Below are 26932 nucleotides of genomic sequence, written 5' to 3'. Positions count from 1 at the left end.
AAATCAGTTTTCTTCCCATAATATCTTGCATAAAGTATTCTCTAAATTTAGTCCCACTGTTCCTTGAAAACACTTCAACCACTAACTTGATCTATCACGAACACAAGGCTAGGCCAAGAGCACACCAAAGCTTCTTTCTAAAGAGGGAAAACAGTAAAAACTCACTGGTCATCCTGGGGGATTTCTCAGCCCCTCAGACCATCAGGCTATTCTATGAGGATAGAATGCACTCAGAAACAAAAATAATTGCTTTACAGAAGTGGTATGATATCCATTAGAGGAAACTTTTCAAGAGAATGACATTTTGTGAAAAGCTGGAGTTTAGTTATTAGTGAAAAGTGACTCTTCTATATCCAAAAATATGAGTGTGTCAACTATCCATGGTGAAAGAAAACTTTATGGCTTGGTACAAAAGACAGCAAACAAATATGGCTAAGCCTGGGGCTCTGCAAGTACAACTGATTTGAAAAGCCTCTCCCCAGTCCTGAGCCATGTGAAATATGCTGAAACACTGTGCTGCTTTCCCAGAACTGATCCTACCAGACTGCTTTTAAGTTTAATCCCTTTTGAAGACTATGGCAGAGAGCAGGAGAAAGGCTCTGCTTTATGCTTTTCAAACACCTTCCCTCAATTTTCAGAAAGTACTTTATAAACATTAGTGTGCCCATATCCACTAAATAGATAAGGAAAAAATATAATAACCCTAAATAAATAACTTTTACAGAATCCTTCCAGCTGAAGCTGGTGTCCACTAACTGAAATCACTGCCATAACACCAGCCAAGAGATTTTCTATTTTTCTGTCTCAAAACAGAGTACATAATGACAAGGAGTAGCCAAGAAAATGCATTCTCATGAGGGGATAGAAATAATGGGAGGAGGTGTGGGATGTGCCACCATACATCAACTTCTTATATTACATTTCCTAAATGCATGAGAGAATGCATTTTCTTTGTTCCAAATAGAGGAACAAAACAAAACCCCCCTTGCTCTTTAAGCATTACTTTTTTCTCACATATTGAAAGACTATAAGCTCAGAGTCACTACTCCTTTATGCAGTTATTCCAGTACAATTATAAACCCTGTAACTGAAAGGCTCACATGATCATGAGTTTCAGAACTCATGAATTTAAATTATGTGAAAGGCATTACACAGTTTGAGAGAAATTAAACTGCAAATAAAGAAAACACAAGACCTGTTAAATCCAAAGTTTTATTTTTAAACCAAAATAATCATAACTCCAAATTTAAACTCCAAAACCAACCCCTAGATTTAAATAAAAACCTCAGAAAAGGTTACGTTGAAAATATAGAAGTGTAAAATAATTAAAATCCTAAAACATAAAAAATCAAAAACATAAAAACACAGTAAATCACTTCTTGTAATGCAAAGCCCATCTGTTTGAAGAGTTCCCTTTTTCAATTATCAGCCATATTAGGAAATCAATTATCTTATCAGAATTGCCCAGCATGCTTTGAATCAATAGGCATGTCAGGTGCACATAACCCTAATTTATTCTTTCCTAAGAACATTTTGAAGGTTGATAATGACAATGTCAAATTCTACTGTACCCATAACTAAGCAACAATCATAAGAGTCAATATTCCTTCTCCTAACAGCCTGATGAATTCAGTAAACATTTAATTTCCAGAATCCAAGCTACAATACTATGATAAACAAAGAGAATGGTGAGTGTGTGGGGGAAGATCCACTTGCTAACTAAGCCCCAGTGTCTTGGTGTGTGTGAGGATGAGAGAAGAAAAAAGTGGGGAAGGCAGTCCCTTCAAGCTCCCAAATTGTATGATATTACCATTTATTTGTTTACTACATAACAGGTGATCTAAACTAATACTTGAGCTAGCACTGTCTCCTTTCTGTTGTGAATGACAATTACTGAATCCAGGCACCGCATTTTCAAGAAATAATGCTTGACATCAGGACACTTTTCATTTTTCATTCACTGGTTTTCAAGGTTAGCAGCTAATAACCCAGAATAAGTTAAATATCACACTTCAGATAAATGGTATTGAGTGCAAAGTACAACAATTGAATGCTGCAATCCCTCATAGGATGTATGGGTGAGCAAACACTATAAAAGAGCCCTGCCAGTGGTCCTTGGGACACACAGACACACACGGTACCAAGAAGCAACTTGTCCAACCTTGGGTTTGCCCTTTGCAATAAAAGATGGTCAGTACAGACTCTATTGATGCACAGAACTTGCATTCACCTCTACACTTTGGAGCATTTATGCAGTAGTTTTCAGAGATGGCAATCCAGTGCTACCATCCTCAACAGCACAGCAAGGACCTACTGCACCATTCATATTTTTTATGACTAGCTGAGCATGCTGTTTCAGCAATTCAAACCAAATAACTTTTTGCTCAAGCAAATTCTGAGTTTGACAGAAAATTCAAAAACCTGACACTAAGAAGTCACATGATTGCTACTTTACTTCTTCAAGTCCATAAATGCTTCAAAAATGCTGCCACGCCAAAGTAGCGTGACAAAGTCCCACATTCAGCCACCCATGAGCTTGCCTTCTCTATTTAGTTCATCTTAGCTATTGAATGCATTAAGCCAGAACCACGTCAAAGCAGACATTTCAAGAACTCTGTATCATGACTTTCCCCAGTTCTCTCTGCAGAGTGAGAAGGCACACAAGCCCAAAGAAGCTGCCCGGTTAACATTCCATTTGGGAGGATCTTGCTCCATTTTGCAACTGTGATGTATTTGAGCTATTTCTATCAAGCAGCTCATTCACTAGCATATACATTACTAGCAGATACTTGTTTTCCTTCTTGGTTCATTACTATTTTTCAGTGAGATTGCTGGTAGCAGCACACTGTGATCCTGCTGAGAACACCCACATGCTCACTGTTCTATACAGTTGCCTCTGTAAAACACGTAGACTTGCCTAAAATTCAGCTCAGGAAATAAATGTTAACAAGTTGTCATTCTTAATTCTTGCCTTCAAGGGGATCTTAGAACATGGACTTGACAGCTCTCTAGTTATGCTACACAGAGATCCCTTTATGTAATTTCACTTATTACTATTAGAACCTTTAAGCAAAAAGGACAAAATAAGCATAATTTCTCTTTCCTGGGATATTGAAAGCAAATCTCCTTATGCTCATACTTCTTCCAAATATGCAGAAATAGCTCTGTAAAAAGAGGCCAATAAGAAGATTTGTGTATATATTTTTATCATTGCATAATAAGTATCACTCTACAAAGGCATTTTTAGTGAAGGAGCTGGTATGGAATAACTAGAGATTTTAGAAGTCACTTTCTGGCTGATTCCACACTTCATGTGGAAATATCTGGAGAATGACCCAGAACTCTTCACTACTTCTGCTCATGATGCCACCACGGGAACAGGATGAGCTCCCCAGCTGAGCCAGGTGAACTCAACGCTGTGATTTCCTAATGGCTGCAATCTACAAGTAAAACTAATGAACGTAATGAAAGTACACATATTCCCTGCTATTCACTGCATAAGTAATGGAAGTAATTACTTTCAATTTCTGGTCACTGCTAGCACAACATAGAGTCCTTGAAGATTGCAGACTCATTCTTATGCTGCATCAGCCTCACAGAGGAACGTGGGCACATTATCATTTGAAGAGGCCTAACAATGGTCGGGGGATATATTCAACTGCTACTTGTATATCTAATAGGCACATTGTACAGCATCAATAGATGAAATTGTTCACATGCTTTTCTGTGAATACAAATATACTACTACCAAGAATGTCAAACAAATTAGAGCTGAAATAACACTCGAACAGAAAAATGAATAGGAAGGACGTGAACCACTCACAGAATAAAATGGACAAAGTAATAGAATTTGTAAATGTAAATCTGCATAGTGAGCATTATACTTAAAGCCTCTAAAATTACTGGCAGCTGGGAGCACTACAGCAGAAGTTTGTTCAGCTCCCCAGCAGTGGCAGAAAAGCACTACACTGCTGTTCATGAACTCCTCTGTAGACTCAGAACCAGCACCAATGGCATCTGCAGGGATAATGCAGAGCCCTCTTCATCTGAAGGGTGTCTTGGTTTGATGCAGGATTGGAGTAGAATTCTTTGAAGCTTTCAAAAGGGCCCAGAAATTCCTGAAAGGAAAGTGACTAATAAACACCACAGAAGTGATCAAAGACATTGTTGGCTTTGTGGTTGACATAGCATTATGTGAGAGCATATGACAACTCTAAGTGGTTTATAACAGAATTATCTGCAGTGGCAAATTAAGTGGCAATATGAAAGAAGTCTGCAGGGAAAGAGAGATTACATACTCAGAACCACACCAAGTGAAACGTGAGCACATGTACCACCCAAACCTCATCCTCCCTCTTCTTGTAATCCCCCTTTCTATTGACAATGCCCTATAATAACAATTCTTGTTCCTACAGAAAAAAATTGAATAAGTATTCTATTTCCTCTCACCATCCTGCATTTATTACTAACAGCTATAAGTTGTGTAAATATGATGGCTAATAGTGGGTTTATTTCAGACAAATTCTTTGCTTCTTATCTGAACCCAAACTGCTCTCTGTACCCAAGCCATAAACTTCCAAGGCTTAGCACTTGGTCATGAAGATACATCCTAGGATCTTTGTATTGAATTAATCTGTGGAAAGAGGGTAAAGAATTCAGTCTACCATGCAGAGAGTTTTCAGTAAGAAAATATTTTTCTTTATATCTCTCGATGTTGGAACAAGTATTGAAAATCTGAATCTTCAGTTATAAAGCTCCTAAATACAACAGTGGAGCAGGACACAAAACTATCAGAAAATGTAATTCACAGGAAACTAAGGCTGTAAAATTTGGAGAGCTTAGATTTAAGTAACAAAAATAAAATGTAAAAACATTAGGTCATGAGTAGAAGTTGGGTTTCCTCCTTTTGTATTCTACCTTCTGAAGCAAACAGCTTTGAGGATAAAGGCAACGGATGGCAAGAAAATCAATCCATAATTTTGTATGAATCAGAACACATGTACATGTTCAAGAACCACTTAATCTGAAAAACCAGTGCTTTTCCAGATGAGACATTTGACACAATCACTGCACTTGACAGGGGCATGTCTAGCAGTAGCAGGTGCCTTGCAAAACCAGTCACTTTGTGAGAGATCTTCCCCAGGACCTGGTTAAACCAATGATCAAATAATGCATTTTAAAAATGGATTTGGCAGGGTTTAGGGATCCAAGCATTTGGTTCAGCCTCAAGTATATGTTCTGTGAAATCCTCTGACAAGCCAAAAGTTGTTGGTCCAGTAACAAAAAGGAAAAAAGTTCCAAGTCATATAGAAGCATGCTAAAATGAACCCTGGATTCTAAACTGGAAAATAAAATGCCAGTGTATAAAAGTCAATTCTATTCAAAAGCCTGATCTGAATGGAAACTTTACTTTCAAATGAGAAGCTTATCCCCTCCATGCCTTCATAATTTGCTCTCCAGATCATAAGATGATGCACTAGCATTGCAAACTTAGGTAATCAGTCTTTAGGATGCAAAATTATAGCTGACATCTCCCTTTGAAGGGCAACAAATCTAACCGTGTAGAAATCTTTAAAATACATCAAAAAGGCCTCCCTGCTATACCTTCTTAGGGTCTTACTCATGCTGCCATCCTGTGACAAAAAACAGTAAACGCAAGAAAAGAGTTCCACAGAAAAATCCCAGACCATTATCAAAACACTTCTGAAATCCCTTCCCATTTTTTAAGCTTAGAAGAAAGTCCTGCATTAAACTTAAAACTTCAAAATACAATGCCTTAAAGGTGTGTGTAATTGCTTTACCATTTCCACAGCGAAAAACTGACACTTTTCCTGATCCCTATTACAGAAATTGTCACAAAAGGGAAGAAAAACTACTAAATAGCTTTTAGGTCAAGCTAATAAAATCTTATTATGGATCCCATAAGTCTTTTTTTGTCTGCTATAACAGTGTAACAGGTAACACTTGCTAGAAACACCTTGCCTCGTGGCAGAGCATCAGGAGATCAAAATGGTTCTCCTGACTTGATGAAATGAAGTACCCATAACACATGAAATGAGATGGAGCCCAAAAATCTCCACATTAGGCTCAGCATTCCTCAGGACAGAGGCATACCAAGAGTCAAAGCTTAACTGAATATCCTCAAGGGGTTTTAATTATTCTTAATGGTAATAAATCCCAGAAAGATAAGAGTTTCATGAGATTTGGTTGGTTTTTCTGTGTTGACCAAGTTTGTTGTGTAAAACAGGAATTTATTTTTTTTTTTAAGCATATGTCATAGATACAAAATGTTTAGGCAACTGCAGGAATGCTGAAGGGTTTATTTCTAAAAATTGAGATAGAGCACCTAAAAATTCTGGCTTGCACATGGCACTGGTTAAAGAGATCCTTCTGAAGGGTGGAATCATTTGCCTGAAAATGTGTATCTGCTCAGCTGAAGGAGAAGGGCAAATTATCCTCAGCAGCCCAAACAGATTAATAAAATGGCAGCAAATGAAATATTGATCAGAGTGTAGAAAGCAATATTTTGCCTGGTTTCAGTTGTTTTAATTTGTCTGTTAATAACTATCTATTTCTTGTTATTCCAACCAGATGAGAAAGGCTCAGCAGAGAAGCACATAAGAGAGTGGAATCTGAATACAGGAACTTTTCAGACAGGTCACCCACAGAGAAAAAGGCTGAAGTAAGGGGGTAAGGGGAGGGGTTTGTCATTAATTTGATTCCAGGCAGGAAGGGTTAAAAACTTAATGAAGTGTCCAGGGAAGGATCTGCTCATAGACAAAGGTGTGGTCTGAACTGAGAGCTGCACCCCAAAGATTCCTATTAGCCAGTACAACTAAGAGTCCCAGTGTGGCTTAATACCCTCTGGCACTTCTGCAGTTTGTCTTTTAGTACCAGCCAACTAACTAAAAGCCAATTGTTTTCAAGAGGAATACATTTACCTTTGGTGAGAGGGAAAAAAAGAAGACAGAACTATGCCTAGACAAAGGGATAAACACCTACTGTTGTCTTACTGTGCTGCCATTCCCAGTTCCAGAACAGAAAAGCTGAGGAAATAAGTACCCAAACAACAGTGATCTTCAGAAACACACTTGTCTACATGTCTGACACACAATAGGCAGCACACATCACACATCAAAAAATATGGGAAGCATCATTAAAAAATCCCCCTTTGATTAAAATTTTAATTTTATTAAAGTTCTAATCAAGAATTACTTCCCATTGAGCAGTTGCTTTATATTCTGTTTCAAAAGCATTTGTGGCAAAGGCTCTTCAGAAGGCAGCTCAGCAGATCTGGGGCAAGGCACAGACACCATGACACACCTGCCTCTACACCAGGCTCCCAGGCCAACCTACAAACTCCTTCATGTCCTGCTCTTTTCTTTTCCACTATTTTCCCTCGAGATGTCAGCTACACAGCCAACCTTAGAAATAAGATGATTCCACAAATCAAGTTTCCTCAACAATTTTCTGGTTTACTTTGAATTTGTTTAGCTGCACCAAACCAAGTGAGAGCTTTTTATACCTATACCACACCCTCCCCCAAAATATACCATTGATTGAGTTTTAGTGCTCTTTGCTCCTGAGCACCTGACAGTGCAGCAGCTCTGGGCTATGCAGCTCCCTAGACAGTAGCCAAGCACTACTGAAATGCCACTTCTACATGGGACTGCATGTACATGGTTCAAGTAGCAAATCGTTATTTTGTCCTTCTAAAACTTTGGGTAAAGCAAAAATAAACCTCAAACAAAAGAAACACACACCAAAAATAACTAGGTAAAGCTAAGATCTCATTTATAGCATGCTCTGGGCAAATCAGATGTCCTTGGGGGTGTTGCTCATTTTTAACTCTCATTCTTCCTATTGTTCATTTACAAGTATGCAGCAACTTTATGGTAAAGAAGTTGCAAAGGATACTTTTATACAGAAAGGATTTATTTCTTTCAAGGGTCAAGAAAGAATTCAGACACTATCTTACCAAAAAAACCACCCAAACAACAATTAAATCCTGTTCTTAGAACATCAGACAAGAGACTTGGCTTGTCCAGGACAATTAACAATGGTATCCATCTTCACCTACTGCCCTCCTCCTTTACCGCTCTAATTCAGAATAAAAAACTGTTAATACTTCTGTAGCACAACAAAGTAAGTCTCTGTTCACATTTTCTCCACATTTCAGAAAACCAGAGTAAGGAAGGGTTTTTTCATGCCTGGACAAACACCAGCTGCAATACAACACCTTGCTGCAGTGCTTGGGTATTTTTATCTCTGCACAGGTAGAGCAATCCTTGAATGTATAATGAATACATGGCAGAGGGGGGAATCTGTACAGGTGGTTTTTTTCTTATCAGCCTTTTTCTTGTTCTCCTTGATAACCACGTTACAAAAATTAAAAAGTTTACCCTTATCAAGGCAAACCTTATCAAAACTTGGAATCATATCACAATTCTACTATATGATTTTTAAGGGCTATTTAGACACAGTAAACAAAGAATAGACAACACAGTATGTAGCTCATTAGTGATAAATTTCACCATCTCATGCAATAAGGTGTATTCAAATGGCTCTATATCTTTTTTTACCAAACCTCATAATGCTTCATACAGCTACATAATAGTCAAATGTAATACAAGGTTTTCCAAGGTTTTGGGGAGTTTTGTTTTTTAAGGATGGCATTTTTAAGGACGGTGCATATATATATAACATATCTTGTAAAATCTATCAACAGCAGTGAGAGAAAAGTTAAGATGGAACAGGTAAATAGTCCCAAAAATGGAATTTTGAATATGCAGTCAAAAAAGAGGCATAAAACTACACAAATGTTATTTGTTACCCCTTTCTAGCAGAGTATTTAGCCTGCAGTTGTAAAATCCTTTCAACAGTGTCTCTCTCTTTAAATGAAGGTGGTGGCCATTAAGAAACAGCCAAGTAAATCAGTTTCTTTCTGCAACAATAGCAAATCATGACCTTGAGCTGTTTCATGCACAATGAACTAGCAGAGAATAATTTACACTTTCCAGACAAAATCACATTCCACAACCAAGGAGAAGTTATAGACTAAATGCAGCCAAAACCAAGGGGCATTTAAGAGGCTGAATGACACTGGCAGAGACAGAGAGGCCCATGTTAACAAGTCATAGGGCAAAAGGAAACAGCCTCAAGTTGCACCAGGGGAGGTTTGGATTGGATATTAGGAAAAATTTCATCACTAAAAGGGTGGTCAAGCACTGGCACAGGCTGCCCAGGGAAGTGGTGGAGTCACCAGCCCCAGAAGGATTTTATGTACATCAAGGTTAGCTTTAATATTTCTTCAGAGATAGGTATTGGAGTATTTCCAAGAGCTGAGAAGGTACTAACAGCTTTAATATATGTGTATACATACTAAAAAATTTAAGTTAATACACAAGAGTGAACCTGAAAACAGAATTAAATAAACCGTACTATGAAAAAGTGAATTATCAAATAATATCAGAAGTCTGAAGCAAGGACAGACAATTGTGGGGGGAAGGAAATTAAATGTATTAGAAAGGAGAATGGAAATAAATGCTTAAGGCAAAAGACATGTTGTATATCAAGCCACTCATTAAAAAGGGAAAAAAGCAATTCTTTATATGTGATACAAGGACAGAGAAGAGCTGGTTGTCACAGAAGGATTGCCAGCTCCTGTGGGAAGCAATAAACAGAATTAAGAAGTGCATATTTTGAAATCAGTAGGTGAGAGAATCTCATTTTATTGTTCCCCTACAAGAAATGGGATTCTATTCCAGTCACTTTTCCTTTTAGGCAATTAAACAAGGAAACAAAAGCCGTCTTTCAATTCTAACCTCCTACCCACCGAGGAGAAAAAGTAGAAATCAGCAAAGTACATACCCATTTGCAGTGAAATAAATTACAGCTCGACTTATGTGAAGCCATCAAGAAGATTTATAATTACTCTTCATATTTAAACCATAACATTTTTCTAGTCTGAAGAACATTGCCCCCTCAAATGTTCTCCCCCTCTTTTCCAAGAGAATACAGTTTCATTACAGATAACAGTCTCATTACTGTGTATGACTGTTGTGAATATAAAAGAAAACTACCTGATTGTAGATACAATCCTTTTACAATTTATACAAAACTCAGCATTCCAAGAACTGGTTTAAATGCTTGCAAGGCAGCATACACTCACAGTAGGTGAAGACCTGCTCATATATCCTAGATATATGTGGAATTTTTTTCTGGCTTAACTACCTGCATGTCAACAGCAATTCTTCCCTTCACTTTTCTTCTTTACATCACTTCTCATCAGCAGTGATGATTTTAGCCCTAGACCCTCAACAGAGAATCTGCTATTCTTTGACAAAAACTGAGATACACAACACTTTAGGCAAGAACTTTTCATTAAAAGCCACCCAAAACCAAGCTCACTCCAGGCACAAGGTGCTGCAGAGATGCCACAGACATCCACAAGAGAAGGGACTCCCTTCTGCTCTGGCCTCAATCAACCCTGAACTGCTGAGCATTCAAATGTTGTGCTAATTAGTTTACTTCCAAACGAGACTGAAATAATAACATTAATCCTGCACACATCTTGTTTTCATTCAAGCCTTTGGAAACAGATGCTATAAATGCCATATAGATGGTTCTTTTTTGACAGCATTGTTATATATGCAAAGTTACAGATAATTCACCTGTTCAGTCAGCTAGATCAATCATTCATGTACACCTACTTGTGATATTTGACCCCTTTTTATTAAAAAAAAAAACACACTTACAAAACAAAACCCCACCCCCCACAGAAGCAAATTTTGCACAGAAGCTGCCATCAAAATTTATTTTTAACTGTAGACAGAAAGTAGGACTTGGCACATCTTTATACACATGGAAGAAGACATTTCAGAACTGAATTGTGTAAGGTTAATCACCAGGTCAGAGGCAGACTAGACCTGTAGGTGTTTTGAAGGCTCTGAAAGCAGGAATACTATTTAATTCAGCTTAATGACTGCACTAGACAATGAACATATCAACATTTCAGCCAAGATGGGAAAGAATCATCTCTGCCAAGCACAGGTTAAACAGTGTCGAAAAATTTGCTGTGAGTGAAGCCCAAGCAATGCAAGCCACAGAACACTCTGGATTTCTTGTCCTTTCAGCCACATCAGAAAAACCTAGGCTTTTACTAGGCTCTGGAGAGGAAGATACCCAACAGGCAGAGAGGATTTGTGGGAAGAATGGGAATTCTGTACTTTCCAAGACATTATTATTTAGGTTGTGCATTTTACTGAAGATTCTTGAGAAGAGCTGAGTTAGCAGCTGGTTTTGTCTGACAAATTATATTCAGAATAATTAGAGCTTTCAGTAATTCAACTCCTGTATATTTATAAACCAAGATAAATAAGCAGCATGCAATCAGATAAATATGGTCTAGATGAATAATACTATACACTAACATTTGAATTATTCCAACACATAAGTATGGTCCCAGTCCCTCGGATCATGCTGTGTTCTGCCATCCTTTCTCAGACAAAATTCCCTAGACATCTTGCAATGCTGAGGAAGTTCTACTGAACAAATATATATCTACATTAATAACGTGCTTAAGGTGGACTGGACAGGAGCAGTGCCAATTTATGAAGGTAGCTGAACTGCATTCCTATTACACTGGGGTTGTACAGAATAAAGGACAACAGCAAAGCAAACTAGAATTTTTTAAAAGTGTTTAAGCATTCCAATTTTAAGCATCTGAGAAGCAAAATACAAACGTCAGAATTACATCACTACTAAAGCCAGTTTAATTTCTGATGCCTTTCCTGAATTGAAATGTACATTCCTTAGCATATAATTTCTTCTTATTTTCAGTTCTTGGCTAAAGTTTTAAATCATGGGATACTTGTGCAAAAAAGTCAGCTTGACCTTCTATGACTTATGTATTTTAATAGGTTATTTATTTAATAGATTTGTCAAAAATTATCACCAGAATACAGATATTGCCTGCATTTCATACAAATGTATTTATTCTCCAGTTGTCTTAAAATAGAGAGTAGAAACCAACATTGTTCATTCTGATTCTTTGCCCTCAATGTGCTCCATTCCTCTTCATTTGCTACCTTTACGTGTCCCTGTTCTCACCTTTGGCTGGTTTTTGAGCCTGCAGCAGCCTCCTGATGCTGGGTCCTTCCTGCAAAACTTGCCTCCCTCTCCATGACAGAATTTCCCTTTGGATTTGGAGGAAATTCTCCTACCCCATTTCCTGCACATGCCATCCAAGGCACAACAAAGTATATTGGCTGTTACTGGGGAAATGACCAGCCTCTTTTTCCAATGACATTCACAATGTATAAAGTGTACCAATAGATCCTAATCTATTTATTCTTCCTTTTAGGGATTCACGCATCATAATTTAATGAAAAGATTTTAAGAAAAGCAGCTTTATTTGCAAAACCCATTCTTAGGTATAAAAGTATTACTGAGCTATCACTCATTTTATTTCTGCATCATTTTCTCAGGTGACCAGATCCTTACTGCAGTATTGTGATTACAGCCACTAAAGGAACTTCTGGAAAAACTACATTAATAGCAAAAATTTCCAAAGGTAAAAAAGCAATGGCTATAAACCAGTGGGAGTAAAGAGAAGGACAGAGTGGAAAAGAACACATGAAAATAAATTCCTATGGTAATTGAAATACAGACAGAAATAATTAGACACTCATAAAATAATAAATAAAATTGCTCAATTCCCAATTTAGCTGCATTTAACAATTGTGAATTTGACTCTAATGAGAGTCTTGTTGGTTGGATCTTACTTGGAAGAAAACCACAATAGGTCAGAAAGGTCTGAAGGATCTAGACAGGAAAAAGTAGTGCAGAACTGTAGTTATGTGGAAAATGTATAATGAGAAAGAAATATCAGCATGGAAAAAATTATAAGGGAAAGAAGAGAAGGTTTGAAAATTATTTTCTGCTATCAGCAGAGCATATCACCTTGTATTCAAAGCACAGGAGGGATCCATCCTCTGACAAAAAAGGTTCAGTCTCATTTGCCAGTGCAATGCCATATGGAGATTTATTGCCAGCTACAGACACCAAATATCAACAAGAGGAAAAGGCAAGTTTTTATCAATTTTGTAGTTATTCAGGACTGTTACAGGAAAACATTTATCTTCTCATTAGTGCAAGCAGTTATATTTAAATAGAGTGTTAAAATTAATGCCTTGTAGCTCTCAGAGCTGATCCATTCCATTCCACTTCCCTCTGTTTCCATATCCATATGCTAAGGGTGTTCTTCACCAGCCAATTCTCTCAAAATGCTAAACTCTCTATAATGAAACATTGCCTCTAATTCTAATATCAAAGTTTTAAAATTTGAGAGGGAAAAAAGTATTACCAGACCCATTTTATACAGAAAATTGGGAAAAGATGCCTCCAGTTGGGGAGAGACGGGAGTTACACTGGCACTTTCAATTTTCAATTTAAGGTTTCTGGCACTCTCCATGAAATCCTATCACCACTGCATGCACCAGATTCCTGTGACATTACAGGTGAAATTAGCTTTGTGCTTAAGGACCACACTGAGTTTTGGTCACCAAGATTACAGGACTTAAGTAGACCATCAAGAAAAGGTTATCACAGCCCCAGGATAAAGGGCAGATAAATCTATATGTAGAAAATTAGTGTTGACCAACAGAAATTCTCCAGTTTTCTTTCATTCACACTCCTCTCCCTCTCAAAGGTTTCATGAGGGATGCTAGAAATTACCTCCACTTTTACTGTAAAGCAGCATTGCAGTTTGTAACAAGTGCATGTCTGAAATGTGAAGTGAGTACCCAGATTTTTTCTCTTTCCTGCCATCTATAATAGCTTTCTTGTTGTACTTTGATGAAGAAACTGCAGAAAACATTATAAAAGGCACAATGTGCATAGGGGGTAATAAATCTGCTGGATGCAGATAGTCAATGGCTGCAAGTCATAATCTAAAGCTTTGCTCTTAGCCTCCTACCAGTTTTCATTATCAGAGAAAATTGCTATTAATGTAATACGATAGCATCATGGCCAAACAGCTCAGTACTCATACATTTCATCCAGCTGTCAGAAGATGATAGACATTTAGCTTCAAGGTAAAGCCAAAGTTTGAATGTTCCTGCTTTTTATCTCTGAAGCTTTGTTACTTTAGAAGATAATTATCTAATTTTGTGACCAATGATGTGTTCCCAACACATCAAATTTTAATACCCGTAGTATGTAGATTTCTTTTTGTGTTTCTTTTGAAAGTTAGCAATTTTAGATAGCTTGACACAAAATCTTCAAAGTATATTGAATAGTCAAGTATTAAAATGGGACCTGGAGGAACAATAGGAACACTGCATGCTGGGGCCCTGACCAGAGTTTTCATAATGCATTCCAATCAGCATTTTCACTGTGCTGTTACCTAACAGGCTACAGATATTATGACTGCCTAATTTTGAATCCCGCTTTTTGAAAACAAGTAAAATCCTTGTTTGTGTATAAAAACACAAAGAAATTCCTTGACAGCTACTGTAGAATAAAGTAAAAATAGACAACAAGACATAAAACCTTCTGCCAGCTGACAGACTCTTTCTGTTCAACACTAAGTTCACTTAAGATACTGGGGGGGATAAAGATAGTAAAAGAAATGGCTAATAAAGCAAGTGGGAGCTAAATGGCTTGTCTTAGTCCTAGATTAAAAAATAAATTCCTGTGTTACCACGACAAATTAAAAAGTCTTCTCCTATTCATGCAATCAGCTAAGTGGAAATTACTCTTGAGACTTCATAATTATGAGAACAGTTACATATTCCTATTGTGAGTGGTAAAAACCCATCTGAATATCAAACAGCAGAGAGCTCAGTTTAAGAGTCCATAAAGCTACTGAGAACTATTTTAAAATAATAGGTCAGAAAAAGTGTTGGGACCTGATGAAGCAACTGAAGAATTCCATAATGCTGTCTGTGACTGGGACCTCAGGTGTGCTGCCATGACAAAGTGCTGTGCCTTTCCATGCACTCCAGGAGATTATGAAGATGATGAACCAACAATATTTAGGGAGGTAGAAGTGACACTCAGCAGCCAAATGGAAATGGGAAGTTCCAGCTCAAGTAACTTCTTGTCCAGACTAGAGACAAGCATTGGAACCAAAGAGGTTGTGGCACTGCTGCCCTTGAAGGTTTTGAAGATCAAATTCAAAGATCCAAGAAATCTGCACTGATTTTAGCTTTGACCCAACTTTGAACAGGAATCAGAGTTCAAAGACCTTCTAAATCCTGTTCCAGAATTTATTACTCCATATGAAATAATGAAAAACAGAGCTCCACAGTGGAAGACAGGAAGGCTTTGTATAGAGGGGGTGGTGAGTGTTGGTTTCCAGAACCAGTTTTGTGGAGTCATTAGTGTCAAACACAAAAGTGTCAATTCTTAGAGTATAATTAGAATTTTTTAATTCAGTACCACTATGTTCAGAAGAACATTAAGCATAAGAAATCTTCTCAAGTTGCACATTGTAGAGGAATGTTATCGACAGGACATATAATCCATCATCAACTGCACAAAATTCAGGGAAGCCTGTCAAATCCACATTTTGAAAGCACCAAGGAAAAACATCTTATGAGACTATTAGAAGCTCTTCCACCCTTTCCTAAAAACTAAGAGGATGCTTCAAGGAAATTACTGTCCGTCATACATATGAGAACCTTTACTAATCAACAATCCACAGGATCCATGCATTAATCCCTGATATTCTGAATTAATTATACACACATATTTCTCACTCTATATCCCCAATCTTATGATGTGAATTAGGCCACCTTATAGTTTTGTTTGTTAACAGACCTGAGAACAATTTTTTCCTTCATCTTTTACTTCCTTAACTTTGGTGCTCTAAGATCTCAATCCAGATGGATAAATAGAAAAATTATCACTAAGTGCCTCCTGTACTAGAAAATTATTTATGCAAAACATTTGGCATCAGGCTCAGAAAAAACATTTCTCTCTAGAAAATATGCCCATTTAAAAACTGAAAGATTAAAATGAAAGATAAATAAGGAGGTTCAGAGAGAGACAGGGAGAGAAACAAAGACAACAAGAAAGCGTGTCAAGTTAAGAAAAGTAAAAGCAAAACACACAAGTAGGAGCAGATGCTTTGACAAAGAAAACACCTAAGATTTTATAATTTTTTTTAATCACCTCAGTGAAATGCATTGATTAACTCTTTCCAGTTCTTTCAGGAATCTTGACAGACAGAAAACATGGTTAGAAGAAATCGCTTCTCAAACTCTTCTGATGAAGAATCACTACAAGAACTTAGATGCTTTGAAGACTCCATCCAACCAACCTACCAGGCTCCACCTAAAGAAGCAAAACTTCAGTGCAGACACTTCTTCAGGAAATTTCTTCTCAAGAATAACAACAGTGAAGAACAAACTTTAACAAGTATCAATTGTTGATAACAAAGCTCTAGAACCTATGGCTGGTGCATAAGGAATCAACCAGGAGTTTACATCTGATCATTTCCTTCTTTCTCACTGGGACATTCCAGAGTCTTACAAGTCCCACTGAAGCTCCCTTGTGGACTTCATAGTTACATTTAACACAAGAACACACAGGAACATCTTGAAAAGCTCACCCTGTTGATATCTTATCATGTGGCTGTCATGTGAAGCCCAACAAGAGATTATTTGAGCAGTACACATCTTTTTGGGAAAAGTTTATTCTATTATAGCTGACATATTTATTCCTCTATAGTAAAATGATATTTTAATAAGATCATTTGTTTGTGTGCTTAAAAGGGGAGGGGAAAACCAGCAAGTCTTCATCCAGCCTGGCTACCCCAAACAGCACTGACAATTGTGTTCATAACCTGTTCCTGCTCTGAAGGGTGAAGGACACCCCAGCTATGCCTTAAGAAGATATAGACACAAAGATTAATAGCCCATAGATACAGACATCAAACCAGAAATACAATTACTGTAATTGATGATAGTCCAAAATAAAGGATTTTGCTGACCTTCATAATATCAGGCAGTTCAATAAAGTCTACATAATGGCCAGGAACCTGGTCTGAGCAGCCAACCTGCAAGAGTTTCACACTATTCTAGGGTTTTCTCTCAGTAAAAAAAAACAATTAAACAAATAAATTGATACTAGCAAAAAATTAATTCTTGTGTTTAAAGACCAGTTTTTGTACATCTGTCATGGATATGGAGAAGAAACTTATAGTGCCCTTTTTTTTGGTATGCTGGATGCAGAATCTGTTCACTCCCATGTGAAGGAGTGTCTTGAGCAATCACAATGCCCTCATGTCTTTAAAACCAGTGTACTGGTTATCATCTATTACATGGGTAACTTCACCTGGAAGGTCCTGGGAGACCTGAGGGCAGGATATTTTCAGTAATTATTTGTCTCTGAAATTAATCACTTCTGGAAAGGCTACCAAGACCCTTATCTGCTTCTTTCCAACTATGATTTTAAAGGAAGTGGTTTTCCAAAGACTTCCTTTTTAAATACAATACTTGCAAGTATTTGATCACCCACTCTAAGAAAGTACTACAGCTTTACACAAATTAACTTGGTGGATGCTAAACAGGATCATGAAAACATCCATGTAATTTTTGCAAAAACATTATATGTAAAAAAAGCAAAATGGAACTCCACAAGAACTACAAGTTAATTTAACTATTTCATTAAACCTGTCAGTGAAGCTTCTACAGGAACTGAAATACCATCTACCTTATCAATATATAATTTGTGTTGCAAAATGTGTTAAGACTTATTATCAGCAACAAAAAACTGTCCCCTACAGAACAGTAATGACATTTGAAAGTGTGGAGTATTGATTAGTAGTTACTCAAGAGTGAACCACCACTACAATACAGCATCTACTCATGCTCTACATACCTTCACTAGCAAGATAATTTGCATGGACAGCAGCTCCTTTAACCTTGAAACGTAAGCATTTTCCAATACAGGATGTGAAAACAAACAACCATAAATGCATTAAGCAAGAGAATTATCATTCTCTTCCTTTCAAGATCTAATGTTTTCCAGTTGGATTGTCTGCTCAATAATTTCCATATTAAAAGACATTAAAGAAAGTGTAATGCATTTATCATGAACTTAGTAAAGCCATCTCATATTCCTCATACATACTAACAATGCAACTTTTGTACTTTCAATAACACAAGTGGATCACACTCAAACCCAGAAAGACACAGAACAGACTGCAAAATAGAGAGTGCTGAAGGAAGCAAAGCATGAATTCAGCATGGCTTCCCTTTTAGACCAAGTGAAATCTAAAACATGGTTTGATATTCAAGCTGATTTGACTACATTTTAAAACCGTCACCAACACCAAAAAATTATTACTCCTGCCATAACATTCAAAGTATATTGAATAGTCAAGTATTTGACTATTCAAACAGGAGAGTACAAACCACAGATCATTCAAGGTGCAGTTCTAACTTCATAGAAGAAAATTTTCCAATAGCCTCCAGAAAAGGCAGAACTTTATTACAAAAAAGTCCAAGGGGTTTTTTTTTGTTATGGAGGAAAAGAAGAAAGTCTTCAAAGTTTGATAAGACTCTTTCCTCTACAGATCAATATAGTACCTGAAGATTAGCATGGAACCCACCAGGTTTTCCCACCAAATACATTGGTAGCATAACAATGTGTTTGTTTTTTTTTAATTTTGACCAAAGTTAAAATATCTATCCAGAAGAATGTACATCTTTATGTGTGCAGATAACATAAAATACTTCAAAGCACACTGACAAGTTCTGTACCTAGGCATGGAGAATAATCTCATTGTTCATGTAGCCCAAAGATCTGCAGGAATTAAAGGGGATGGAGATTCAAGTTCTGCAAGTTCCAAAACATCATTTGCATTAATCAACAGAATTACACTGGTGTAAAATTCTCAGGTGTATATTTATTTTATTTTCTAAGGTTTGATTTTAAGTCAGTACTGAGAGACACATTTTATATAAACCAGACTTCAGGAGTCCAAATTATAATGAATTAACTCTGAATAGAGTTTTTGGTAAGCTCTACACCATTTACTTGGCTGGTGGGGTTTTGAATTTGGGCTTTGGGATAGGTGTCAGGTTTGGTGGGTGGGTTGTTGCTGTTGGTTTGGTTTTTGGGCTTTGGGGATAGTGATATTTCCTTTGATGGGGTTTTTGTACTTTTTGATTCACAGCCATATGTCTACAGATTTTATTGATAATTTTCCCTATTTTTTGATTTTTTTTTCCTGTTTTAGAATTGCTCAACTGGCAAAAGTTTAAATTGACATCCAAAAAGTCAGTCCATGACTATCCTTTAACCTGCAGGTCTCAGTCCTACTTGACCCTTCCTTCCAAGCAGTAGTTTCAGTGTCTCGAGCAAAGAAACAGCCTACAAAAACCAAAACCAACATAAGGCTGAATAAAAGAAAGGCAATTAATGTCAAGATGATTGTACTAAACTTGCCTAAGAATTTAAGTCCCTATTATACAATTTAAACTAAAGATAGATGTACTGTATGAATCAGATCCACCAGCTGAATGCTAATTGATCTAAATCACCCCGTTGTATTAATTTTGCACTGACATTTCCACAGTTGCAAGAAACTCCTAAGATACAGCACCCCATCCTTGTCAGGGAGATAAAATACAATTCTGCATCTTTAAAAACAGGAATGCTCTCCTGACTGAAAAACCTGCTCTGAGAAAACAATGATTTGAGAGCTCCCAGCACAATGAAGGATTTGCTGAAAGGAGCAGGCAGATGCAGACTCCAGCCTGCTTCAGAGCAAGGCAGGCAGGGCTTACATAACACTGAGGGCTCCAGCAGACAACTTACATAAGGAACATCTCAGGGAGCCTGAAACAAGCTTCTGGTCAGGAAAAAACCCTTGTGGAAGGACCAAGAAATTAAGGGTATTTTCACCCTTCCTACACTTGCAGTAAATAATATTGACAATTCAGGAAGAAATGAAGAATTATCAAAGCTCAGAATATTTTTTTTTAAAGAGTCTCATCAAAAGGAACCTGAGAAAGCACAGACCATGCTGCACTTTCACACAAACAGACACTGCACTGATTTAAGAGCTTTACTGTATTACAACAGCATTCCCCAAAGCCTGTTTTCCAAAACTCTAATTGCAGCAGCTGAAGTGAATATGTTCCTGGCACCTAAGCCTTGCTTTGCATCCCATATTTGAAGCCTGGCTTTGCCAGTGGGCCGTGCTCTCACGTTCAGTACAGGACCCACAAAACTCAGAGTGTTTACAAAAGAAAAAAAATTGAAAATGTCAGGATTCAAATAAGGCAGATATCTTTTGACAGTCTAAGGAAAAGAAACAACACCTAAGAGAGAATTAAAATTAATTCTTGGGCCCCAGTAGTATTTGCTAAATAAGTGAAGAGTATGAACATCTCTAGAGCATCAAGGAGTCTCTCCAAATCTATATGACAACTGTAAAGCCTCCAGAAACCAGACAAACTAGGAATAATACAGTCCTGTTTACTACTGATGTTTTATTTTACACTCAATGGTGTTCCATCTCTTTGAAAGCAAGGCGTAGCACATTTTTTAAGTGCTAATTCTCTTTAAACCCTCATCATAATTTCTGAAATTACTTACTGAACTATTATTTTCCAAGCAATTTGAAGCATCTGTATTTCATCTAAAGTCAGTTTTGGGAAAAGTCATAAAGGAAAAGTCATAAGTCTAGGAGGCATAAAAAAATACTTGGATAAGATTATCACAATGACATAAAATAATGAAACATTCAATTAAGATATGGGAAGCAGTGGATTTAAAAATATACTTTCAAAAAGCAACCAAAATATTCTTATACATTTTTTACCAGCTCAAGAGAACACCAGTGCTGGTCATGTATTTGATGTTCACAGTACAGCAAGACCTTAAGAATTGCAATAACTCCATCAATATTCACAACTGTAAACTGGCAAAAAATTTCTTTACTGAGTATCTCACACAAATTAATTTGCTCAATGAAATTTTAGTGTGGGTCAAATGACTCAATGTGCAAAACATTTGGGCAGCAGAGACTGTCAATCACGACTGTGAGTGCATCCCTTTGAAAGCAGCACGCAGTGTGTGTGCTGACAGAATGAATCAAGTAACCTTTACATTAATTTTTCATTTAGCAAGCCTGTATTAAGCTAAATGGCACTCCAAAGCAGTTGACAGTTGAGGAATCTATACTGTCCAGATCCATAATCATACACACATTTTTATATCTTCACTTGTTTAAGGATGCTTAATTCATAATCAGGAAATGTGGGCTCCTCTGGTAATATCAGAAGTATCACTGCTTCTAAAAGTGGAATCTTGACTTTAAAATGACATGGATTCTGATCACCCAGAGCTCACAGTAAATACCAAACATATTCTTGATGCCTGGCTAGTGGGGAGGGAGGGGGTGGGAAAAAAAGGCATTTGTATTTAGAGCCCTCCTGTGCTATCACCTCCTTAACTGTTGTGACAACCTCTGTCACTGACTTTGCATGTTGAAAATACTTCCAGACCTTGAAGTTTGGTATGTTTCTATTCACACAAGCTTATAGAAAAAATATACTTTATAACCATACAAAAAAGTACATGCTAAAGTCATCTGTCATCCAGGCTCATTTGCCACAATCAACACCAGAACACAGCAAGCTTAAATGGACAGAGACATTTTAGAATTCTAAATAAAAGAAAAAGCAACAGACATCTTTTAAAAACTACTGTAACCAGAAGGAAGAAAAAAAGAAAAAAACAATACATGTGACAGAGGAATAAATGCTCTAAATACCTGCCAAACCTGCTTTTTTTTCTTTTCTCTTTCATTAAATAAGGAAATATAATACGAGCAAGAAAGAAAAACAAAATAGCTTTGAAAGAACACAAACTGTCCACCTTCAAACACAGGAGCACAGACTGGTTAGTGAAAGAGAAAGGATGCTGATGAAAAGGTAAAATGAATAGCTTCCAATTACCTACAATTATAACAACCAATAGGAACCAATCATGCTACTTCAGAGGGAAAAAATACATCACAGAAGGGATGACAGCAGCATCTACTATGAGGAAGAGAAGGAGGATTAAGGATTCCATACTGACTCTTTGTGGGTTTTAGCATGATTGCCACACAGGGTACATTCATATTCTCCCAGCAAACGTTGGGCTCGGGACTGGGCACGTTTCATTTCCAAAGCCATTTTTGCGCAGAAATGGCTGCACATGGAAGAGCTCCAAAGTTAAATAAAGATATTTGTTTGTTATGGCCCAATAAAAAAAAAATGCTTTTTAATAACACTTGATTACAAACTAATCAAAAATGGAAGCTCCATCTGCTTTATGAATTTAAGGTGTTCATAAATAACAGTGACAGTGTAAGACTACACAGACTTTAAAGAATGTGAGCTGGAAGTATAATAAATATTGAGTGGCCAAATTTTCACAATAAAATTAAAGTTTGCCCAGCATATTGAAGTGAAGCCATTTAAAGGCCTTGAAAGGCAGTAAGAGACCGCAAATATTTTGGTTCTTCATAGCTCAGTATTTTCGCTTAGTGAAATTCGTGTTCTACAGTCCTGGGTATACAGATCTGAAAAGACAACCTCCTAAAGAACTCATATGTCTTTAGTAATTACTAAAGCCACTTACTTTCATTTTAAAGGATAGCACAAGCTTTTTATTTCAGCTGCTGCACGTACAGTTATATAATTTCACACATATATAAGCCTTTCGAAATAAATGCTAAAAGCTCAAGGAATAATTTCCTTCGCAATCAGACAAAAAATAAAATTAGTGTTACTCAGAACTAAAAATCATGTCTACAAAAATTCAGCAGAAATTCAATATATGGGTTGAATGAGTGTTTTTTGATCAGTGGATGTCTCAATGTTTTCCCATTTACATATTGCATTTTGAGAATCAGATGTTAAATGCCCAAAAATAGCAGTCTCAGTCTAACATATTCCTCTTAGTCTCTCATTTTTTTTTGCAACTGTTGTAAAAATAAACTGTCCACGATACAGAAGTTTACTATAGGTTGCAGATTTAAATTAAACAGAGTCCTTGATTTATACCTAATACTCAAATCTGCTTTTTCATTACCCTCTGTCCCAATTATGTAGACTTACACCAATTTCTCAAGTTTTTGCTATACTTCACCACCTTATTACCCAGCTGTGCAGCTGAGCAAGAAGATAACCACATTCATTCCTCTTATCTGTAATGATGTAATACATCTCAGCACTGGGTTAAGATGATTGGGGGAATAATGGCATTGTAAAAACTGCAGAGATGACAAACAACAGTGCAGCCGCCTTCTCCTGATACAGTGCATTGTGTACATAGAGCCCAGGGTGAAAATCATACAATATGCACTAATTCTGCTCCTTGAATGAAGTTAGCATCTTTGATAAGAAACAGCTGTTTCTGCACAGAAACATCATCATCACAATGCAGCAACCAGACTAAACACCCGCAACCTGGGCTGAAGCCTAGGCTACAAGAAATAAGTGTTGGAGTTTACTTTCCAATGGAAAAAAAAAAGTCATTCCAACAGAAAAATATCAGGTTAAGCAAGGACTCTACAGATAGTGCAGTGCGATGCAAAGAGTCATCAGGGACTAGTATGCAATACAAAAATAGATCTTGGACAAAAGCATGCACAGCACTGCTTTCCTGTTCATTTAAAAAATTAAATCTGCCTCCATTTTCTCTCTTAAAACCCTCCTTATTACAACCAAAGAAATCCTTACCTTCTGTAGGAGCTGGGAACCTGAGTATTTGGCTGCAATAGATTTGATCTCTCCACCAAATGCTGAGGCCCAGAGCTTTACACTGTGAAGAAAAAAATGAGACAGGAAGAAATGTAATACACATGTCAGAGCTAGCAACAGAGACTGTAGCAGCTTCAGCTGCACTCAGAAGGATACGAGCAATTTTGCATTAGAGAGCTCACTAAGGAACCTGAGCACAGCAAAAGATCAGAGAAGCTGTACAAGTATAAGCACAAACCAGATCCTGTGCTAAGGTAAGGCCTCTGATATGAAACTACCGACCCGAACCATTAAAATTTAAGGAATTAACTTGTACAGAAACGTGCTTTGGCACAACATGACATATATCCATTGAAAGGAAAAGAGCAGATAAAATGGCAAAACAGTTCTGAATGATAAATTCCCACATGAGAAAGTGTTAACTGCATCAGTTTCAGTAAATACAAGCACTTAAAACTCCGTGGCCACATACTCCACCAACACATGCTCCTACAATAAAATCAGAGTGCCAAGCGCCTTGGAGACAACCACTTTAAACACAGCTGACAGAGGAGCAAAGGTGCCCTGGAACAGCCAAATATCTGCAATACAAAAACAGGAGAACTTGAGCAGCCAAGTTCTCATCCTTGAGCATGGTCCTGAGAGGAATAGCACGAAAGCACTTACACTGACAAGGGGATCTGCTGCTCCGATCCAACCACATCCACTAAGGCTGTGTTAAAAGCTGTCCAGAAGATAAAGAAAAAGCCCCCAAAAGCCCGAAGAAGATTCAGGTTCTCTGGCATTGTGCCTCTCTGTGCCTGGAAAGGTTTGGGGAAATTCAAGTGAAGCTGAGTTAAGCAGCAGTGGGGGTTTGTTTCTAAAAGCTTCTTTTCCCCCACTCTTACCCCCTTCCACTAGAAGGGGACACTGGAACACCGGAAAAGAAAAATTCACAGCTCCATCCTCATTCCTCCAAAGAATGACCCTCTCTGTGTAATGGAAGGAGCGGACCAGAATCGAAGCTCTAATGACTTGAAAACTATTGTGTCCCTGGTAACAGCAAAGCGTTTTCCAGCACTACTGCAGCCACTTGCATGTAGTTCTTTACAACTCCGCAGTCAGCAGTGTGCTGAAGTTACTTCAGTGACCTACTGCTGCTCCAAAGTGCCCTTAGCAGCAAGAAAGCAGACTATTGATTCCAGCTGGGGAGGCTGTCTTCTTGCAATTACTGCTCACTTTGCAAATGGAAAGCTGCCTAGAGTTCTCCTTTCCCTCGCCGATAACCTCCAGCCTTCATCCCAGATCAAGGCAGCCCGAGCAGTGGTTCAGAGGAGCAGGAGCAGCAGCCTTTTAACGGGATAGCGCCGACACAGAAAGGCAGGCACGGGAGGAGCTGGACCAGAGGGAGGGTACGACAAAAGCAGAGAAAGTCTGGAGGAGCTGAAAGTGGAGTTGAGCCCTTCCAGGAAGGCGAGAAGAGAGCGCTGCACATTGCCGGGGGCTGAGCTTGGGAGGGCTCGGCAGGGCTGGCAGGGGCGGGGGCGTGGGGCCGCGCACACCCACCGGAGAGCGATTCAGGCAGGGCACGGCTGCGTGACGAGCACCTGTCTGTCAGTCTGTCTGTCACACGGCCCGGAGAGGCGAAGGCTGCTCGGAGCTCAGCGCCGCGCGGTGCCCGGAGCATCCCGGCCGCGGCGCCGCACCGGGCGCAGGGAGCGGAGCGGCGGTGCCTGCCCGGGGAGCATCGCCCGGCAGCGGCTTCCCGGGGCCAGCCCCGGCCCTCGGTCAGGCTCCCACATGGAATCGAGTCGGAGGGAGCACGTCCTTGTGCATAAAGGCGCCTTTGCTGCTTCCTCCCACGCCGGAGCACTGCAGCAAGTCACTCTCCGAGAGCTCGGGACCGGCAAAGGCTTATGAATGAAAAGAAATGCAGCATAAGTAAATCAATGCGGGCTGACTCCAGCCTATGAATAAATTATTAATTTGTGCTCATAGAAGAATCCTCTTGATATAGCAAATATAGGATTACAAGCTCTTCCACTGAGAGAGCAGCGTACGGAGCAGGAGGGATTGGTCCAGGTATTTTTGTTGTTGTTGCGTTTTAAAATGTACCCTCCCTCTTTTTGCTTTTATTCTTCTCCCTCTGCTTTTTTCTCACCTTCTTCTCCACTAAATGTGCAGACTTAAAATAGCAACTGAACTTTAATGTAAACAAGTATGGCAAGACCATGATCTGAGCACGGGCTGAGTCATCCTTGCATCCTACAATATAGCTCCAGTGTCCGCTCCAGAATTCTAGTTTCTTCCCTCTGTAGTTAGAATTAACACCTCAAAATATTCACTCTGCCTTTGTACACTGTCCTTATCTTAACATTTTCTGTCTTGAAGCTCGAGATGTAGTACCTGTATTTCTTTCCACATTAACATCTCTAAGAGCACTGAACAGTTCACTTTAAATATCAAAACCTCTATTCAATATCTAGCTGACAAAAGCTTCCTGCTTTCTCAGAAGAAATGAGAAGTTTAAAGATAGAAAGACTAACAGGGGAACTGTGCAGAACAGAGTAGCACAGCACCCTGCAAGTTTCACCACCCACCAGCCATCCCCACCACAAACAGTAAATAGAGCACATTTCCCTCTGAACTAATACCTTTGTATGAAGGCAATAAAGAAAAAATTGCTTAAAAGGAATATTTATTTTGTGTATTACTGAACCATTTGGAAAGTCCTGTTATCTGTGCTGTTACTGTGGATCTCCTAAGCAGTGTTTAAAACATGCTGCCATGTCACCAGGTGTTCAGCTTACCTACAGGCAGAAATGTAAAAATGCACATGGCTGACTAACAGTATATAATCAATTATGTGCTCCTTTGAACATATTACATAAACAATAATATCTTTCCAAAGCCAGGAATGAAACAGAAATGAGTGAATGTCTCAGTACTTGTGCTGTTTACTTCTTTTTACATGCTGAACACTGTCAGGCAGTAAATACATAAGCTCATTTTGTGAGATTCAAACAGTTCTTATGTTAACAAAGATCCTTATCTGCTTCAAGCCAACACAGTGCCCTTATGGCAAACAACAGTTACCTTCATTTCTGAAAGCATTACTGGAAGCTTTCTGAAAGCACTCAAAATGCCTGTGTACAAGAGGCCAGCACAATTTAACATAG

The 26932-nt window shown here is 38.2% G+C and overlaps 1 protein-coding gene across 1 annotated transcript in view; it reads right to left on the bottom strand.

Moving 5' to 3' along the window:
• Window positions 1-25888, bottom strand: part of CACNA2D3 (calcium voltage-gated channel auxiliary subunit alpha2delta 3) — a 385949-nt gene extending 360061 nt beyond the window's left edge. Inside the window, exons 1-2 of the mRNA XM_054640357.2 lie at window positions 24441-25888; window positions 23754-23835 (exon numbers count right to left, since the gene is read on the bottom strand). Coding sequence (XP_054496332.2) covers window positions 23754-23835; window positions 24441-24559 — 201 coding nt within the window. The 5' untranslated portion in view covers window positions 24560-25888. The remainder of the gene's footprint in view (window positions 1-23753; window positions 23836-24440) is intronic.
• Between the last annotated feature and the right edge of the window lie 1044 nt (window positions 25889-26932).

Source organism: Agelaius phoeniceus, chromosome 11 (genome assembly GCF_051311805.1).
Source record: "Agelaius phoeniceus isolate bAgePho1 chromosome 11, bAgePho1.hap1, whole genome shotgun sequence".
In the NCBI taxonomy this organism is placed as follows: Eukaryota; Metazoa; Chordata; class Aves; order Passeriformes; family Icteridae; genus Agelaius; species Agelaius phoeniceus.
This window is presented reverse-complemented; position numbering and strand designations above follow the sequence as displayed.